Source organism: Kluyveromyces lactis (assembly GCF_000002515.2).
Source record: "Kluyveromyces lactis strain NRRL Y-1140 chromosome C complete sequence".
Lineage (NCBI taxonomy): Eukaryota > Fungi > Ascomycota > Saccharomycetes > Saccharomycetales > Saccharomycetaceae > Kluyveromyces > Kluyveromyces lactis.
In genome coordinates this window covers 597024-613048 of record NC_006039.1, presented here as the reverse complement: position 1 = coordinate 613048, position 16025 = coordinate 597024, and the positions used below count along the sequence as shown (strand labels likewise).

Here is a 16025-nt window from a genome sequence, read left to right as displayed (position 1 = left end):
CACTGAAAGAGAAAGCATCCCAAGGATTGTAAAAACCAATTGCAAAAGCTTATATGAGATATTGAAGGCATGCGATCTTTTAGTGCTCCAGGTAAAGCCCTTCTAGCAGGCGGTTATTTAGTTTTGAAACCAGAATATGGATCTTATGTCGTGGCGCTATCGTCAAGAATGCATGCTGTTGTCAAGCAAGACGAATTAATTGGTCCATCATCGTCATCATCAATAACTGTTAAAGTCAGAAGTACTCAGTTTAATGACGACGAGTGGCAGTATAAGATGGATTCAAGCTCCAATTACAGCCCACAAGAATTGCAAGAAAACAAGAATCCCTTCATCGAAAAGGTTTTATCAACAGTCTTCAACTACTTTCAACCCGATTTAAAACTACAAGGAAACATAGTGATCGATATTTACTCGGATGCTGGCTATCATTCCCAGGCGGGAACAAAACTGAGAAGTAACGGTGTGAAATCTTTCCTTTTTCATAGTAAATCTATCACTGAAGTCCCCAAAACTGGGTTGGGGTCTTCAGCGGGATTGGTTACTGTTTTAGTCACGGCATTGGTTTCCTGCTTCAAACAAAATCTTGATGTTTCATCAAAGGATGATATGAGATTAATTCACAATTTGTCTCAAGTGGCACATTGTCAGGCACAAGGTAAAATAGGTAGTGGCTTTGATGTTGCTGCAGCAGTGTACGGAACCATCACTTACAACAGATTTGATCCCGTACTCATCGAGCAATTACCATCACCATTATCGTCAGCATACCATTTCGCTTTAGTTTCTTTGATTGATGAAACCGATTGGAAAATAAAGGCCTCTAGAGTGTCTCTCCCTCCAAGATTGAGGCTAATAATGGGTGATGTTAATAATGGATCGGAGACAACAAAACTCGTAGCAAAAGTCAATGAATGGTATAATGGTAACGGTCAAGCCGCTTTTAAAATTTATAAGGCCATAGACCAAGCGAACACAGAATTTGTCGAATCCTTGCGTGAACTTACTGCCCTATGTGACCAAAGCACTTCGGAATATGAAGCCTTGATTGAAACCATTAATGATAAAGGAAGAAAGACACACCCACTACTGCAGAAAATAGTTCATTCCGTTCATACCATTAGAGAACACTTCAGACTCATTACGGAACAATCAGGTGCCGATATTGAACCTGAAGTCCAAACACATCTTTTAAATGCTGCAATCAGTTTGCCGGGAGTGTTAACCGGAGTTGTACCAGGTGCTGGAGGATATGATGCTATTTGTTTGATTACAACAGACAGTTGCAATATAGCGAATGAAACAAAGAATGATCCTACCTTCAGAAACGTTACATGGTTAGATTTAAATCAGCAAGATTTGGGAATCATTGAGGAAAAACCTAGTACTTACCAAAATTTGAACTAACCTAAACTATTTAATAAAGTACTTAAAATTACAAGCATTTATAATTGTAAGCTAAATTTAAAATGAAAAATTTCTACATGCCTGTTCTTACTCCGGCAAGGCCACCATCGAACCTTGAAAGTATCTTCTTGATGCGAAGATTCCTGGCAAGTTCATTAATTTTTATCTGCTCAGGTTCGTGTTTAACAGGTTGGTTCTTCTCAGGTATATATCTCTGTTTCGGTGGTAAAAGCCAATCTGACCTCCTTGCCGGCTCTTGGACTTTGGTAATCAAATTCTCATATAAGTGTTGAATTACAGCAGATGAAGAATCAGGTAGAGATTCCGTGGCATTGTCGATCACCCCTTCTTTACCTTCCTGCTTCTTCCTATTCAATTGCTTCTCCCTTTCTTTCCTTGTCAACCGACTTGATCTTCTAATAGGTCCTGATTTGTTTTCCTCTATTATTGAAGCTGTTGTGATGTCCCTGTTAATTTTCCAAGGATTACTTGGTTTATAATCAGTATCACTTTCCTTCGCAGCCAGGCCAGGATCTGAGTCCGATGCGGCATGATCTCCTTCTATGGAGCTATCACTTGATGACTTGGATTCATTACGTGAGCTCGATGTATTTGTGCGTTGAGAAGACCTTTTCAACCTTCGATACGGCCCACCACTACCTCTACTACGTAATCCATCCACATTAACTTTTCCACTCGCTGATTTGCCTACTTTGAATGTTTTAATGAGGTAATATTCAGCGTATGATTCGAACTCTCTTGGCTTGATCTCCCTTTCGAGTTGTTTTAATACATCATAAACTTTCTGTCTTCTCTCTTTGATCTGGTTGATGTGCTTCCCAAAGCCGACCACCGGAGTTGACTTCGCATCTTTCCAATAGACAATTTCATTCGAAGCCTGTCCTTGATCTACAGTGTATGTACCATTAATCGGATCTACCACTGGTTCAGTGTAAGGACCGTCTTTATCCACTGAATCATCTCTGCCGTTTCCAATAGTGTTTGGTGTGAAAGGTGAAAGAACGATTGGAGAGCTTACCATCGTCCTTTCTAATATTTCTTTCGATCTTTCGGTCACAGATTCTTTACGGAAACAACTCACTAAATTGCTCTACTTTATACAGTTTTAATACTCCTTGCAAGTATATAATTCATCATTTCACTCTTCTCATTATGAATGTTTCAAAGTACTGTGTAACGTCAATTTTTTTTTTTATTTGATTGTCACTGGATGCGTTTGAAAAGAAGCACTGAACGCCCTATAACTGTGATTCAGGAGGAAGCCAAATTGAGAACATACATCCAACTGTGACCGAGGTAGTCATATTCCGATCAATATTTGCAAATAATATTTTAGGTTGAATGTGTTGTTGTAAAAGGGATTGTTTTAAAACTACTAGGTTATCTATCTCATAAACTCAGACTAGAAGTAACAAATATAAAGAAAAGTTCTATGTAGAATTGTAGGTAGCAACAGGTGACTTGAGGGCATCATCTATCAGTGTAGCTCTCCTTTTTGACTGTGTTCTAATGTAACCCAAAAGTGCCACCGAAATTACAACTGTCGTGGCCAATAAACCAACGTTCACTGGGGTAGGATTCATATCGAAGGTAGTATGTGTCAGTTTGTCCAAATAGGTTTGGAAGAAATTCAGACACCCTGACACACAAATCATTGAGCCATAGACAACTCCGAAGGTTTCAAATCCAAATATTTTAGAACAGTAGTCTGAAACAACGGTATAATAGAAGGGCCTGAATGCAACTAGCAGTAATATGCCTAGCAAATTCGGATAAAATGATGGTATTAACCCCATAATGCCAATAAATACAGAAAGTCCACACACAAGCAAAAGGACAGAGTATGTCTCTAGATTATCTAGAATTATCCCGATTATAGGAATGGATAATATACCAAGTAATGGTAGAGCTACGTCAAATATCGAGTTCATTAATGCAGCGAGTTTAGAATCACGGAGTAAATACTCTTCTTGTGATCTGACAGTTGCAACGAAATAATTTATTCTCAACATGGTGACAATCGTGAAAAGGAGCATTAAAATAAACCAATAGGATTTGATCTGCTCTAAAGCGGATTTCTCATGCAAGACACCGAAAATCCCTCTGGTTCTTTTTTCTAGTCTGGCTTCGACGTAGTTCTCCAACACAGACTTCCTTCTCGATCCATGAGAAAGAACTGGCTGAATCTGTGGACCTGTTCCGGATAACAAGGATGAACATTCATCTGCATCAGGTATCACCATGGACGCATCTTGGCCCTCTGGAAGATTACCATCTTCATCAAGTCCTTCAACTTCCAATTTGTGAACAGCACCTAGAGTTTTATATGACTCGAATGGCATGATAAACAGTTGGCACAGTACAATAAATACTGGAACTACCAAATATAGTGTAAAGAATTTTTTCAAGTTGAAATCAGGATCTACCTTCTCATAGTAGATTCGGTAGAATAAGAACAAAGCGGACGAAGAATCGAAAGCACCAGTAATAACAGCAAGAATAGAACCAGAGTATTTGGGAAAGGTATTAGCCAATTGGAATGAGGATATGAACACAAACGGTCCACCAATTGCGAGAGAAATGTAGCCTGTTAAATATGGATCCAGGAAAGAGATATGTTTTGCCGAAATATAGATGAAAGAACCTGAAAATAGGAAGAGAGCTCCCACAATACCACATATTCTTGGACCGTAATTATCCAAAACCCAACCTACAGGCAAGGCAGCAATGTTGGTAACTACAGCACCAACAGCAAACATTTTATTCAATCTCAAATCTTGTTTTGTACATGGAAGTTCAACGACAGGGTCCTCTGCAACGTTGATGTAACACAAGTCTTCGTACACATGCTGAGCGATAAGAACTGGCTTTAGAGCAGCAAATCCAAATATCAACCCTGCAGATAGTAAACACCATGTTACTGCACAAAGCAGTTGTATGATACGAATATCAAAACATCCAATGAGACTACTTCTCATGATTTATGACAGAAAGTATTTAGATTAGGTTTTGGTCTTTCTTAATCTATCTGCCTGTTTCGAAAGAAGCAATAAGAGTAAAGAATTGGTAGACTTTGAGGACGTGGATCAGGTTCTAACTCAAAATAATTGGTTTTCTACAATCATAATTGAAGACTCCTTTTTATATTTACTACATGCCAAGGTAGAAAAACATCTCTTCTGGCACTAGTTTTATATTGATAACCAGAATGAGACCCAAATATGTATTTTTCTAAAAAAATTTATGTTGATATCATCTGCCATTCAAGGGTTTTTCAGTTGATAAAGGGAAATGATAAGAGAAATGTAATTCTCATTACGGGAGAATACGAAAAGTTAGGTAATATTCCTTCTTCAAATATTAGGAGCTAGCTCTAGTTACTAGAACATTTTCTTTATCTTCTTATTTAACAAAATATGTAGTGAAGAATATACAAGGCAAAGAATTGGGCCTAGATCTTACCGAAAGAGTCAATCATATCTAATAAATCATCGTCCAATTGTGGATCGGAGTTGTTAACGGTGTTTTTCATAGCAGATTCTTCAGAACCCGAAAGTTCCCTTAAATTTTCATCTGCTTGTGCATGCAGCCAACTCAAAATCATATTGATAAACGGTTTAGTATTAGGAATGTAGTGACCACCGGAATGCTTTACCATAGTGCGTGTTGAAGGATCACACGCTTCGAACAACTTCATTGACCTTTCTTCAGTAACGAGGGAATCTAGTTCCCCCACAATATGTAGAGTTTTTAATTGGATTGGATGTGTCTCGTACGGAGCTTGGAACTGTTCTGGTTCGAATTTGAAACCGGAGAAGTACATAGCGAATTTGAAAGGCGGTTGTTCCTCCTTGTTTAGCGGCAGAATGGACCATAAATCAGTGGATAGATACCCTGCTAGTCCAGCACCTTGACTGAATCCACCAATTCCATCAAAGGGACCGTTTTCTTTAATATATTGTGCCAGATATTCTAACAGTTCTGGTTCTAGCGTGTAGCTATGAGTTTCTGGATCCTTCAAGAACCAGCCATACATGCCAGTAGATTTCTCTGAATCTCTCAAGTCCACTTCTGAATCATTGAAGTCTTTGGAATGAAGCTTGTAAGGTCCACAGGGGTAGATGAGTTCATATCCCTTTTTCTGTAGCTGTTTCCTCATCCCTGCTGTCTTAGCTCTGAATATGACATCGGATTGGGAGTATCCATGTAACATCAACACTTTCTTGGAGGTGCTCATTTTGCAAATTGATGTTCGTAACGTTCTGTGATTCCAAATGCAGAATGGTCTACTTTAAAGATGCACTGAGTTATGTAATAAGCTATATTTGTGTTCATTGCATGTATACGGTTGCAGGTAACTTTTTGTTCGAAGTGCTGTAAAGATCAACTTTTCATATTGAAAACTACAGCCTTAGTTAGAGCGGAAGGGCAGACAATGAAAAAAAAAAAAAAGGATTCATAAATACAGGTCAATGGAGACGTTAGAATCTATCATCATTTTATCATGCAAATGAAGCTGGTGGAAACTATTTTTCTATTCAGAGTTTTGTAACCAGTCAGCGATCTTCAATACAAAACCCTTCGAATTAGGCACAAAATGACCACCAGAATGTTCTAAAAACGTACTCGTTCCTTCTTTACATGAGGTATACAATCCTTTCACCTGGGATGATTCCGTAACGGTATCTAACTGACCTTGAACATGCAATGACCTTACAGTGATAGGATGTTGGATGTACTGCTCTTGATAAATCTCAGGTCTGAACCTAAATCCGGAGAATGCAATGAAAAATTTAATAGCAGGCTGTTGTTCCTCCGTGAGGCCTAAAAGGTTATTGAAATCCGTCATCAAATATCCAGTGACACCTGCACCTTGACTAAACCCACAGATACCATCAAATGGTCCATTTTCGACAACGTACTCTTTCAAGAATTTCAAAGTCACGTCGGGCAATCTGTACTCCCCATGCAACGGATCCGGTTGAAGCCACGCGTGATAGTCATCCCCAGAAGCAGCGCCGATATCTGCAACATCGCTAGGAAGATCTGCTGGTGATAAATTAATTGGTGCTGTAGGGTAGAAGAACTCATATCCAAGTGGTTCTAAGACCCGACGAAAACCTTTCGTTTTCGATTCAAAATAAGGACCAGACTGGGCAAGCCCATGCAACATCAATACTTTCTTAGACATTTTTTAAAAACCCTAGAACTGTTTATCTACCTCACAGCCTGAAGCGGTGTTAAATCCAAATCCACTAATAATAGAAACCGGACATAAATACCTACCCATATACTACTCCCCTTCAGAATACTGGAACAGAATTGGAAAACGTTGATGAACTTTTTTTTTTTTTAAATTTTCCTTGCGATGAGCTCCCTCTCCCTCTCTCTCTTTCTCTGCGAATCGGATTATCTCCTAGAAATCTTCGTACGCAGCTGGTTTTTCCAGGTACCTCTCGAGAGAAAGAGTACAAAATGACTACATAAGGATGACTACGGGATACATGCTAATTTTGATACTCATAAAAAATAAAACTAATAATATATAAGAGATCCTGTAGACACCTCCACTCATTTGCCTGTATGGTTACAAACACCCCGGCTGATAGTAGTCTGTATATGACCACACTGAGCTCCCACAAGTATATACTATCTACCGTTTACTTATGTATCATTTCTTCCTTTTATTTTTCGCTTTTTCATTTTTTTGCTTGATTCTGGATCAAGTTTTTTCTGTTTAACTTTTCATTATATGAAATTCGCACTCTAACAGATGATGATCTAGTAATCAGATTCAGTTACAATTTTTGGGGAAACGGAGCAAAGTCTTTGTGCCTTAGTCATCCTCTAGCTCGAGCAGGGAACTTCAGCTAGATATTTTTCTGAAATTTCTCAGTGCTCGTGCGTGTGCTTGGCCAAAATTTTTTTTATTAGTTATGGTTTGTCCGCATATGAATCAAGTGGTTTCTAACCAAAAGCTTGGTGACGCAGTGTTGAAAGAATGCGAAACGGTACGATATCTGCTTCGCCACGCAGACTTCAAGAATAGAACTATGAGAACCATGAGATGTATGGATTGTGGTGAAATTAGCTGTGGATCGACTTTCATTTGCTTGCAATGCGGATTTTGCGGGTGCTGGAATAACAACCATTTCTTGGATCATTCTCAAAAATTGGGACACATCTTTGGGGTTAATTCATCAAATGGTCTAGTGTTCTGTTTCAGATGTGGTGATTTCATGGCTGATCTGGTCGCTGAAATTCCGGCTAGCCAATGGGATACTGTAATGGAAAAGACCGAGCTACCAGCTAGCTTACACAGAGATGGATTACAAGGTTTGGTGAACATGGGATCCACCTGTTTCATGAGTAGTATCATTCAAACCATCATACATAATCCATACTTTGTCGAGGACCTGTTATCTCATAAGCATTGCAACAATTGTGACATTAAATCAGGAACCAAGTGCGTCTCTTGTGCATTGGATGAAATTGCTTGTGACTTTTACGGGAATGGACCTGGGACAGGGAAGTCTTCCTCCGTTAGCAAAGGCTTTGTAAACCTTTTATCTGCATCATGGCATATCAATCATCATCTTGTTGGCTCGTCACAACAGGATGCACATGAGTACTGGCAGTTCTTATTGAACCAACTGCATACGGATCATGCACGAGTATTCGGATCGTCAAAGGCCCCTGATTGTCAATGTATCACGCATCGAATCTTCCAAGGATATCTTAAAAACACTTTACAGTGTTCTCAGTGTGGATTCTCAAAGACCACAATAGATCCAATCATGGACCTTTCCTTAGAGATCAAAAATAACCCTAAATTAGAAGATTGCTTAGATCACTTCCAAAGAGAGGAAACATTAACCGATTTTCACTACGAATGCCAAAGCTGTAAACAGAACCAGGGTGTGGTGAAACAGTTAACGTTGCATAAGGCTCCTAACGTATTAGTTATACAGTTGAAAAGATTCGAACATCAACTCAACGGTCAAAGCGCAAAATTAAATGATAGAGTACAGTTTCCATTGCATTTAAATCTAAAACCCCATTTATTCCAGATTGAAGATGAATATATTCCTAATATTGCATATGATCTACTAAATGTAGTCTCCCATCAGGGGACGGTTGATCAAGGTCATTATACCACGGTGAGTAAAACTGAAGATGGACAATGGTTTAAATTCAATGATTCTGTTGTCACTTCAGTAACGGAAGAGCAAGTATTGGAACAACAAGCATATCTACTTTTCTACATTATTCGTTGAATATGTTAAAAGAAGAAAAACTCCTAAATTGGTTTACTAGGTGGCTTCCGTATATATATGTCAGAAAAGAAACCCAAATAACATCACACCAATCGACGTGTTATTATTGCCTTTATATCTTTTTTTTCAATATACAGACCCATATATATATAGTATTCTATCTAATCGAAGAAATCATCATCATCATCATCATCTGCACCGTTGCGGCCATTTCTACCAACACCAACATTAAATTTGCCTTTGATACCTGATCTTATACTGTTATGACCGTATCTCTGTTTCTTTTCTTGTTTAGTATAATCATCTTCGTGGTTCATTAGCAATCTACCATCTTTCTCGTCTACTGCACCAATATCAACCATAAGTCTTTCAAAATCTTCCAATTTAGTATCTTTTCCACCAAGTTCGAGTAGTGTAACCAAATGTTTTACGACATCACCTTTGTAATAAACAATCAAAGTCGGACAGTTGTTATCTGGATAATTCTCTATTGCTCTATTACCAGGAATTTCCACGAATTTGATTTGGGGGAATTTGGCTGCTGCTTTCTCAAAGATACTAGATAATAACCTACTTTCAAGTTTGGCTTGACAAGTTAAATGAACAAACACATAAACCCCTCCTTCAAACTCTGAAGAACCATCATCAACATATTGTGATTTTTTAGTGCCTTTACTGCATTCTGTGATCTCTCTGTTGTAATCAGGTTTGCTGATTGGATATACTGAACCAAATTTTGCCTTTTCCTGTAATTTCTTGATCTCATTGAGACGTTTCTGTTTATAAAATTGTAGAAATTCCTCATCTTCTTCATCTTCCAAATCCTCCAAATCTGATAGATCCTTGCCGTCTAGTCTATTTTCATGTTGCTTTGCCAATGCTTCTTCTAACGCTTCTTCTAGCTGCGCAGTTGGTGATGGTGGTCTTTCTGGAATTACACCGTGAGCTCTTAAGATATCGTTCCACTCGGTATCTTCTGTCTCATCGACTTGCACTTGAAACATAGGCTCATTTTGCATTATGGTTAGATTGTGGTGCTGCAGAAGCTGTCAAGTAATCTTATGTGTAGGTTTATTCTCACCGGTTGGCTCAGTTTAGTATGAAATACTGATGCCTTCATGCTATTATAAATTTAAAACTTAAAAAAAAAAAATAGACACCATTCACAATTTTGTCTGGAGAGTGGCTCTGGCATAAACTAAACAATTGGAAGAAAATGTCGGTGTTGTCAGATATACAGAGAGCCAAAATTCACATGAATGATGCATACAGCAAACTGGTATTTTATTTAATGGCTTATGAAGTGCTTAAATGCGAATTAAAATGTTGTGAATATTATATTGATACACGTACAATACTTTTATTGTCTTTCTCATGAATTGATCATTTGGACCTTCTTGCCAACAATTCGCTAAGGGCATCAGTTTTAGGGGTGCGTGTGCTTTTTGACCTCTGGTTACTTTTTGCCTTAGCTTGTTGCCTCGATTTGGTTGTGGATTTATTTCTTGTAGCACTCTTTGCTAGTTCCTCGTTTTCGTCACTTGCTATCTTCCGGATTGTTGGCGAAGTAGGTTCATCTAGGAATTCAACATCATCACTGCCATTACTTTCCACATTTTTAGCACTTTTGTCTTCATCTACTTCACTCTGAGAGGAATCAATTTCATTATCCGAATCTACATGAGTTCGCTTTCTGACACTTCTTGTTCTTCTGGGTGCCGGCAATCCATTATTGCTTGCTGTATCTGCAGTTTTTCTGGAACGCATATTTTTCTTTCTGGTCTCATTGGTTGCCATTGAGTCATCAGAGTGGCTGTAGTTTTCGTCATCTTCGGAATGTACTATACTTAGTGAAGGCAATATTTTTGATGTTTTGGATCTGCTGGAGGTATACGAATTTGTGGTAGTTGTATTATTTGTGCTCTTTACTTCCTTTAAGAGTCGTTTCAAATTAGTTACATCTTCTGTGTTCACCACATCCTTGTTTTGTGCTAAGATATCCACTTCGTGAGAAATCTCAGTGTCAATGAACAGTTTCAATGCGTTTTTGTCATCCTTATCGACAAATTGACGGATAGCTTCATTCAAACCAAGTTCAGGTAAAAGAGAGAGTTTCATCTTGTTCAAAAAGTCATTAACTAATGTTTGCACCTGTAGATCACCATCTTCTTGTTCGCTTAACAGAGCTGTGTCAGATGGGTCGAATTTTATTTTCTTTCTGGTGGAAGCCGAAGGGGTTTTCTTTTTGTAGAATTGAACGACATTATTAGCATTTGCGACCCTTCCCACAAATCTGTTGCTGAATCTTCTGGGATTTTCAACCTGGTAATCGACTTGTGAGCCAATGTCACCACTATAATTAACTCTAAGCCTCACTAGAGGTAAAACACCTTCCGTGTCCACTTCAGACGCAGTTATATTTGTATCTTTTTCTAATGCCTCTTTAATCATTTCCTCGATCTTACTATAAAGAAACTCATTGATTGAATCTTTATCAAGAGGTTTTAACTGGGGGAAATCTCTCAAAGATATATCTTTCATAATGAATGGCCGAACTGTCTTCAACGGAATTGGTACTAGTGAGGGTTTCGAGCCTTTCGATATTTCTAACAAAAAAACATGTTTGGGTTTAGTTTCAGCATCACACAAGGATGTAGCTACACTCGAGCCAGCTTGTAATATGTCGAACCCCTTGATTGGATTGTGAACAAGATGTGGTATACATTCATGCTCATGACCCCAGATTACAAGATTGAGGAAGTCAGGAAGAAATGTCTCTGGTAAAAATGCAGTGTTTGTATGACCAGTATGATTCTGATGAACGCACATTAAATTGAACCAATCATCGTCCTGTGACTCTGGTACGTTGAATCTTACTTTACCCTCTTTAAAAGTCCTAAATAGTCTTTCATCCCTAACACTAGCGAGACCATACAACGCCAATCGGGTATTTCCCTTCTTAAGTAATAACGGAGTTATTTCAATATTGTCTGTTTCCGGCACTTTACCGAAGTGATTTACGAGGCCACTGACCTGTAGAATGTCCATTGGACTTAACAAACCATCTCCTGATGCATCATCATGATTTCCAGAAATGCTAAACATTGGGATCGATATATTCAAGTTTGGATCCTCATAGTTCACGTTCGGGAAATCACTAAATCTGAAGCATTCTGCTGGGTCGCTGAGTAGCTCTAGCTCGCATGGCTTATCCCCCATACAGTAGGTCCTTAACGATTTAATAACTTGATACATCGATTTCTTAGAGGGTTTATTAACATGAAACAAGTCCCCGCCTTGTATTACCATATCAACATTATAATCCTTGGCCATTGACATTATCTCATGGAATGTTTGCCAAGAATCATCACCTGTAATAGTGTCATTTTCGTTATATCCAACATGGTTGTCTGTCGTGATCAATATACGAATCGTATCAACCGCTGGTAAAGAATTGAGTTCTTCCATAAATGTAAAGGGGCGTCTGCAGCGTAAAAAGTGAAGCTCTCCGCAACTAGATCACTACACCACGATTTTCAACTGACTTTTGATCAACAAGTCGTATGCACTGAATCATCGTTCCTTATGTTGCTGTACATCTACCAATTTCTATAATTGCTTAGCTTTCCTGATAAATATCAAAATGATGTTCAAAGTTTAAGACAATAATTACAACTAACGTGATGACAAGCCAAAGAATCAAAAGAATAGAAATACAGCAAGCTCAAACCGTACCTACTTGAAATAAACATTCTAAAATATATCGACGAAAATGACCGCTGATATACCGTACTATGAGTCAAATAACGATAAAAACGTGCTACGTCTGTTTGTCATTAGACATGGTCAAACTGAAGAAAATTTGAAGAAGATATTGCAAGGTCATATGGACACCGAGCTGAACGAAACAGGACAGGATCAAGCATCCAAACTGGGGGAATATTTGGCTAATGATAGACATTTGAAATTTGATAAAATATACAGTAGTGATTTGAAACGTTGCCAACAAACCATCAACACAGCTCTTGAACATTTCAACACCCCAACTAAATTGGTTACTACTGATAAACTTAGAGAAAGATGCATGGGGGTTATAGAAGGAATGTACCTCAAGGACGCTGAAGAATATGCTGATTCGATGGGAAAACCAACTTTTAGAGACTTCGGTGAACCAGCGGAGGAGTTCCAGCAAAGGTTATCTAATGTATTAGAAAACATTGTAAGTGAAAATAAATCGAGCAAAAATATTGGTATAGTCAGTCATGGTGGCAGCATTAGACAACTATTAAAGCTACTCGATTATAAGGAGCTCAATGTCCATAAAATCATTGTTTTCAATACCTCCGTCACGATTATTGACTACATCAAGAATGAAAAAGCATATGTGGTAAGACGAGTCGGTAATACCCAGCATTTGGGATCCGGAGAGTTTATCGTCAGCGACTTACAGCTAAGATAAAAAAAATATTATCATTGCGAGAAACCTTTGTCTCAATGATAATACTTTTGTCTCATTCATCTATATAAATTTTATAAACTGTCTTCTAATCGTTTTCACTTAACAACCACTTTCAAAGTAAAAAAAGCCATTAAAGAGTTGGAACACGGAATACAGACTGCACCTACAAATAGCTATGGGAATTTGGGAAAAGATTCATGTCGCCTGGAAGGGTGAAAACACTGCTGACTCTCAGCCTGTTACTTCTGGCGACCAGACAAATACTGAACCAAAAGAGACTCACGTTAATGAGGGAAAGAACTATGATTTTGATGACATCGTCAGCTTAATCAAGACCAAACCTGATAACGTTATTTTACTTGATGTCAGGGAGCCCGAAGAGTTCGCCATTGTTCAAATTCCAGGCTCTGTGAACATGCCTTACAAGTCCGCCCCTGATGCGCTAGCATATGGCGATGAAGAGTTTAAAGGGAAATTCGGTTTCCCTAAACCTTCCAAGGATCAAGAACTAGTATTTTTCTGTGCTGCTGGTCGCAGGGCACTGGGTGCCCAAAGCAAAGCCGTTGAAGAAGGTTACACAAACGCCTCCATTTACTCTGGGTCTACAAACGACTGGGTCGCCAAGGGCGGAGACAAACTCCAACTCTAACTTTGGTTGACAAATGACTTATGATTTCACACAGTTTTTTTTTTTTTACAGGTTGCTCGCCCTTAATTGCAAAAAGCTCCTACATAAAGAATACATAAACCAATTAATCTAACAGCAAATAACGTTTTCGGTTTTATAATCCATATTCCAGCCTCTTCGGATAACTCACAGAAGGTCCAAGTCAAGTGCTAGTGAAAAATTCCATTCTCAACCTTAATTCTCCTTCTTTCTGTCAATTTCTGTGTTGATCTTGAACATTTAATATTGAAAAATTAATTTGACCGCTTTATCCGTTATAGAGAACGGACAAGGGAATTATTTGACAATGCAGAGTAATGAAGGCAAGTCTTTGGTGTCTTAAAAGGAGTTCAGAAGTAAGTCAAAGTTTGTGATTATTTACCATGTTAAGAAGTGCTTTCAAGGGATCGTTTCCTGCTAAAGTCGGTGGTTTCAGAACGTTTTCTACTGTACCAGCCAAGATCTATCAATTTGAAGACATTCAAAAATTAGTTGCCAAGCCTGATCCGCACAAGGTTCTAGTCGATGTGAGAGAACCTAGTGAAGTGAAAGAATTTGCATTACCTACAGCTATCAATTTACCTCTAAAGACTGCACCAGGTGCGTTGAGTTTGGACAATGAGGAATTTCAGAAGGTTTTCCATATCCCAAAGCCTTCTGCGGATAAGGAGTTGATTTTCTTTTGCGCTGCCGGGATTAGAGCTCAAGCAGCTGAAGAACTAGCTAGATCTTATGGTTATGAGAAGACTGGAGTATGGCCTGGTTCGATCAATGAATGGCTGCAGAGGACCCAACCAAAGAAATGATTTGTAATGTCTTGTTCATTTTATTTTTTTTTGTTGTATCCATAATGAGAGTGATATGATTTGTTTGCATCTTCTTCCAAAAAATAACTGGATAAAGAGTAGGCTTTCATTTTCCCGAGTGATCCAGTTACTTTACTTAGCTGATGTGGTATAAATTTATTTGAAATCACGACTGTTCTGTCCCTTTCAGACTCGATTGTCAAATCTATGGTCCTAGATTTGGGTTCTATCTAAATTATTCCCGTTAAATCAACTATATAGAGTGGCCTAAATTTGAAAACCTGACATCTATACTTTATGTACACATAATGAAACATCCGTTTCAATAAAGGCAATATCTCTTTGAAATTAATGAGTAGAATGCAATTGATCCGATCGCATACTTTACCTCTTATGAAATTCGAATTGCTTAAATTCTTTACCTAATCTCTTCTTTCTCTTTCTATCCATTACCTTTTCTCTTTGTTTACCCTTCATGTGCTCGAACTTCCACTTTTGTATTACCTTCCGCTTCTCTGAATCCTTCAAATGGTATTTATTCTTGTTATTCTTGTTGATTTCTGCTTCATAATCCTTTACAATCTTTTGTTCCATTTCCATGACTTGCACCGTTTCTAATCTTGATTTCATCCTTCTCACCTGCTGCTCCATTTCACTCTTCTCTCTGTCGCTGATTTTACTTAGGAATTTTCTATCATGGAGCATGCTATCCAATTCGTTGATCTCTTTTTCTCTGTACTCATCCAAGAACTTGTATCGTTGACGGATTTTTGCCAAGTCTTCTGACTTTCCCATGGCTTTATCAAACCTGACATCTTGATAGATGGATTTACTCTTATTATCTTCTAACCCAGGAATCTTTCTCATGGAGCGCACTTTCTTCTTTGACGATGATTCGGTTGGTGCGTGCTTTCTTTTACCTTTCTTCTTTTTACCATTCTGATTAGCCTCATCGTTTGATTCTTCATCGAAAAAGCCGCCATCACTATCAGAATCACTTTCTTCTCCGAAAGATTCTTCTGCAAACATTTTGATAGACTGTGACTTTTGTTGTGCTTCTTCTTCCTGTAATCCGCTCTGACGTCTCTGTCCATCATCAAGTTTCCTTTGTTTCTCAGTCAACTCTCTTGATTTTGGCTTATTCAAATGTTTCTTCTCACCATTCGCTTTGCTTTTGCTTTTTCTGCTGGTTTGTTCCTCATTGTCCATCATTTCATCAGCTTTCTTCAAAGATCCAAATGAGAGTGTCTTTAGCTCATCTTCGCTTTGTGAACCTTCTGCATCACTTGTATCGTTTATTCTTATGATTGATGCTATGTCATCTTCCTCATCTTCGTTTCCTGAATGAAGATCTGGCTTGATATTCTTGAAGTAAAATGACATTTGTA

General features: G+C 38.3%; 12 protein-coding genes across 12 annotated transcripts; 5 read left to right on the top strand and 7 right to left on the bottom strand.

The window, feature by feature from the left end:
• Window positions 1–69: 69 nt before the first annotated feature.
• Window positions 70–1407, top strand: ERG8 (phosphomevalonate kinase; the record flags this gene model as incomplete). The annotated part of the gene is made up of 1 exon (XM_452514.1): window positions 70–1407. One exon carries the CDS (start codon window positions 70–72, stop codon window positions 1405–1407), a length of 1338 nt encoding a protein of 445 aa, XP_452514.1.
• Window positions 1408–1480: 73 nt separating this feature from the next.
• On the bottom strand, window positions 1481–2449 carry RFM1 (Rfm1p; the record flags this gene model as incomplete). Its single annotated transcript, XM_452513.1, has 1 exon — window positions 1481–2449. The coding sequence occupies one exon, from the start codon at window positions 2447–2449 to the stop codon at window positions 1481–1483; it is 969 nt and encodes a 322-aa protein (XP_452513.1).
• A 409-nt stretch (window positions 2450–2858) lies between these two features.
• On the bottom strand, window positions 2859–4406 carry FMP42 (Fmp42p; the record flags this gene model as incomplete). Its single annotated transcript, XM_452512.1, has 1 exon — window positions 2859–4406. One exon carries the CDS (start codon window positions 4404–4406, stop codon window positions 2859–2861), a length of 1548 nt encoding a protein of 515 aa, XP_452512.1.
• A 473-nt stretch (window positions 4407–4879) lies between these two features.
• On the bottom strand, window positions 4880–5665 carry KLLA0_C07018g (alpha/beta hydrolase; the record flags this gene model as incomplete). The annotated part of the gene is made up of 1 exon (XM_452511.1): window positions 4880–5665. The coding sequence occupies one exon, from the start codon at window positions 5663–5665 to the stop codon at window positions 4880–4882; it is 786 nt and encodes a 261-aa protein (XP_452511.1).
• Window positions 5666–5962: 297 nt separating this feature from the next.
• KLLA0_C06996g (alpha/beta hydrolase) lies at window positions 5963–6619 on the bottom strand (the record flags this gene model as incomplete). The annotated part of the gene is made up of 1 exon (XM_452510.1): window positions 5963–6619. The coding sequence occupies one exon, from the start codon at window positions 6617–6619 to the stop codon at window positions 5963–5965; it is 657 nt and encodes a 218-aa protein (XP_452510.1).
• A 745-nt stretch (window positions 6620–7364) lies between these two features.
• On the top strand, window positions 7365–8705 carry UBP8 (ubiquitin-specific protease UBP8; the record flags this gene model as incomplete). Its single annotated transcript, XM_452509.1, has 1 exon — window positions 7365–8705. One exon carries the CDS (start codon window positions 7365–7367, stop codon window positions 8703–8705), a length of 1341 nt encoding a protein of 446 aa, XP_452509.1.
• A 161-nt stretch (window positions 8706–8866) lies between these two features.
• Window positions 8867–9724, bottom strand: PLP2 (Plp2p; the record flags this gene model as incomplete). The annotated part of the gene is made up of 1 exon (XM_452508.1): window positions 8867–9724. The coding sequence occupies one exon, from the start codon at window positions 9722–9724 to the stop codon at window positions 8867–8869; it is 858 nt and encodes a 285-aa protein (XP_452508.1).
• Window positions 9725–10088: 364 nt separating this feature from the next.
• MRE11 (MRX complex nuclease subunit) lies at window positions 10089–12173 on the bottom strand (the record flags this gene model as incomplete). Its single annotated transcript, XM_452507.1, has 1 exon — window positions 10089–12173. The coding sequence occupies one exon, from the start codon at window positions 12171–12173 to the stop codon at window positions 10089–10091; it is 2085 nt and encodes a 694-aa protein (XP_452507.1).
• A 304-nt stretch (window positions 12174–12477) lies between these two features.
• On the top strand, window positions 12478–13164 carry KLLA0_C06908g (phosphoglycerate mutase; the record flags this gene model as incomplete). Its single annotated transcript, XM_452506.1, has 1 exon — window positions 12478–13164. One exon carries the CDS (start codon window positions 12478–12480, stop codon window positions 13162–13164), a length of 687 nt encoding a protein of 228 aa, XP_452506.1.
• Window positions 13165–13339: 175 nt separating this feature from the next.
• Window positions 13340–13813, top strand: KLLA0_C06886g (rhodanese-like domain-containing protein; the record flags this gene model as incomplete). Its single annotated transcript, XM_452505.1, has 1 exon — window positions 13340–13813. One exon carries the CDS (start codon window positions 13340–13342, stop codon window positions 13811–13813), a length of 474 nt encoding a protein of 157 aa, XP_452505.1.
• A 401-nt stretch (window positions 13814–14214) lies between these two features.
• KLLA0_C06864g (rhodanese-like domain-containing protein) lies at window positions 14215–14637 on the top strand (the record flags this gene model as incomplete). The annotated part of the gene is made up of 1 exon (XM_452504.1): window positions 14215–14637. The coding sequence occupies one exon, from the start codon at window positions 14215–14217 to the stop codon at window positions 14635–14637; it is 423 nt and encodes a 140-aa protein (XP_452504.1).
• A 384-nt stretch (window positions 14638–15021) lies between these two features.
• On the bottom strand, window positions 15022–16020 carry RRP36 (rRNA-processing protein RRP36; the record flags this gene model as incomplete). Its single annotated transcript, XM_452503.1, has 1 exon — window positions 15022–16020. One exon carries the CDS (start codon window positions 16018–16020, stop codon window positions 15022–15024), a length of 999 nt encoding a protein of 332 aa, XP_452503.1.
• Window positions 16021–16025: the final 5 nt, after the last annotated feature.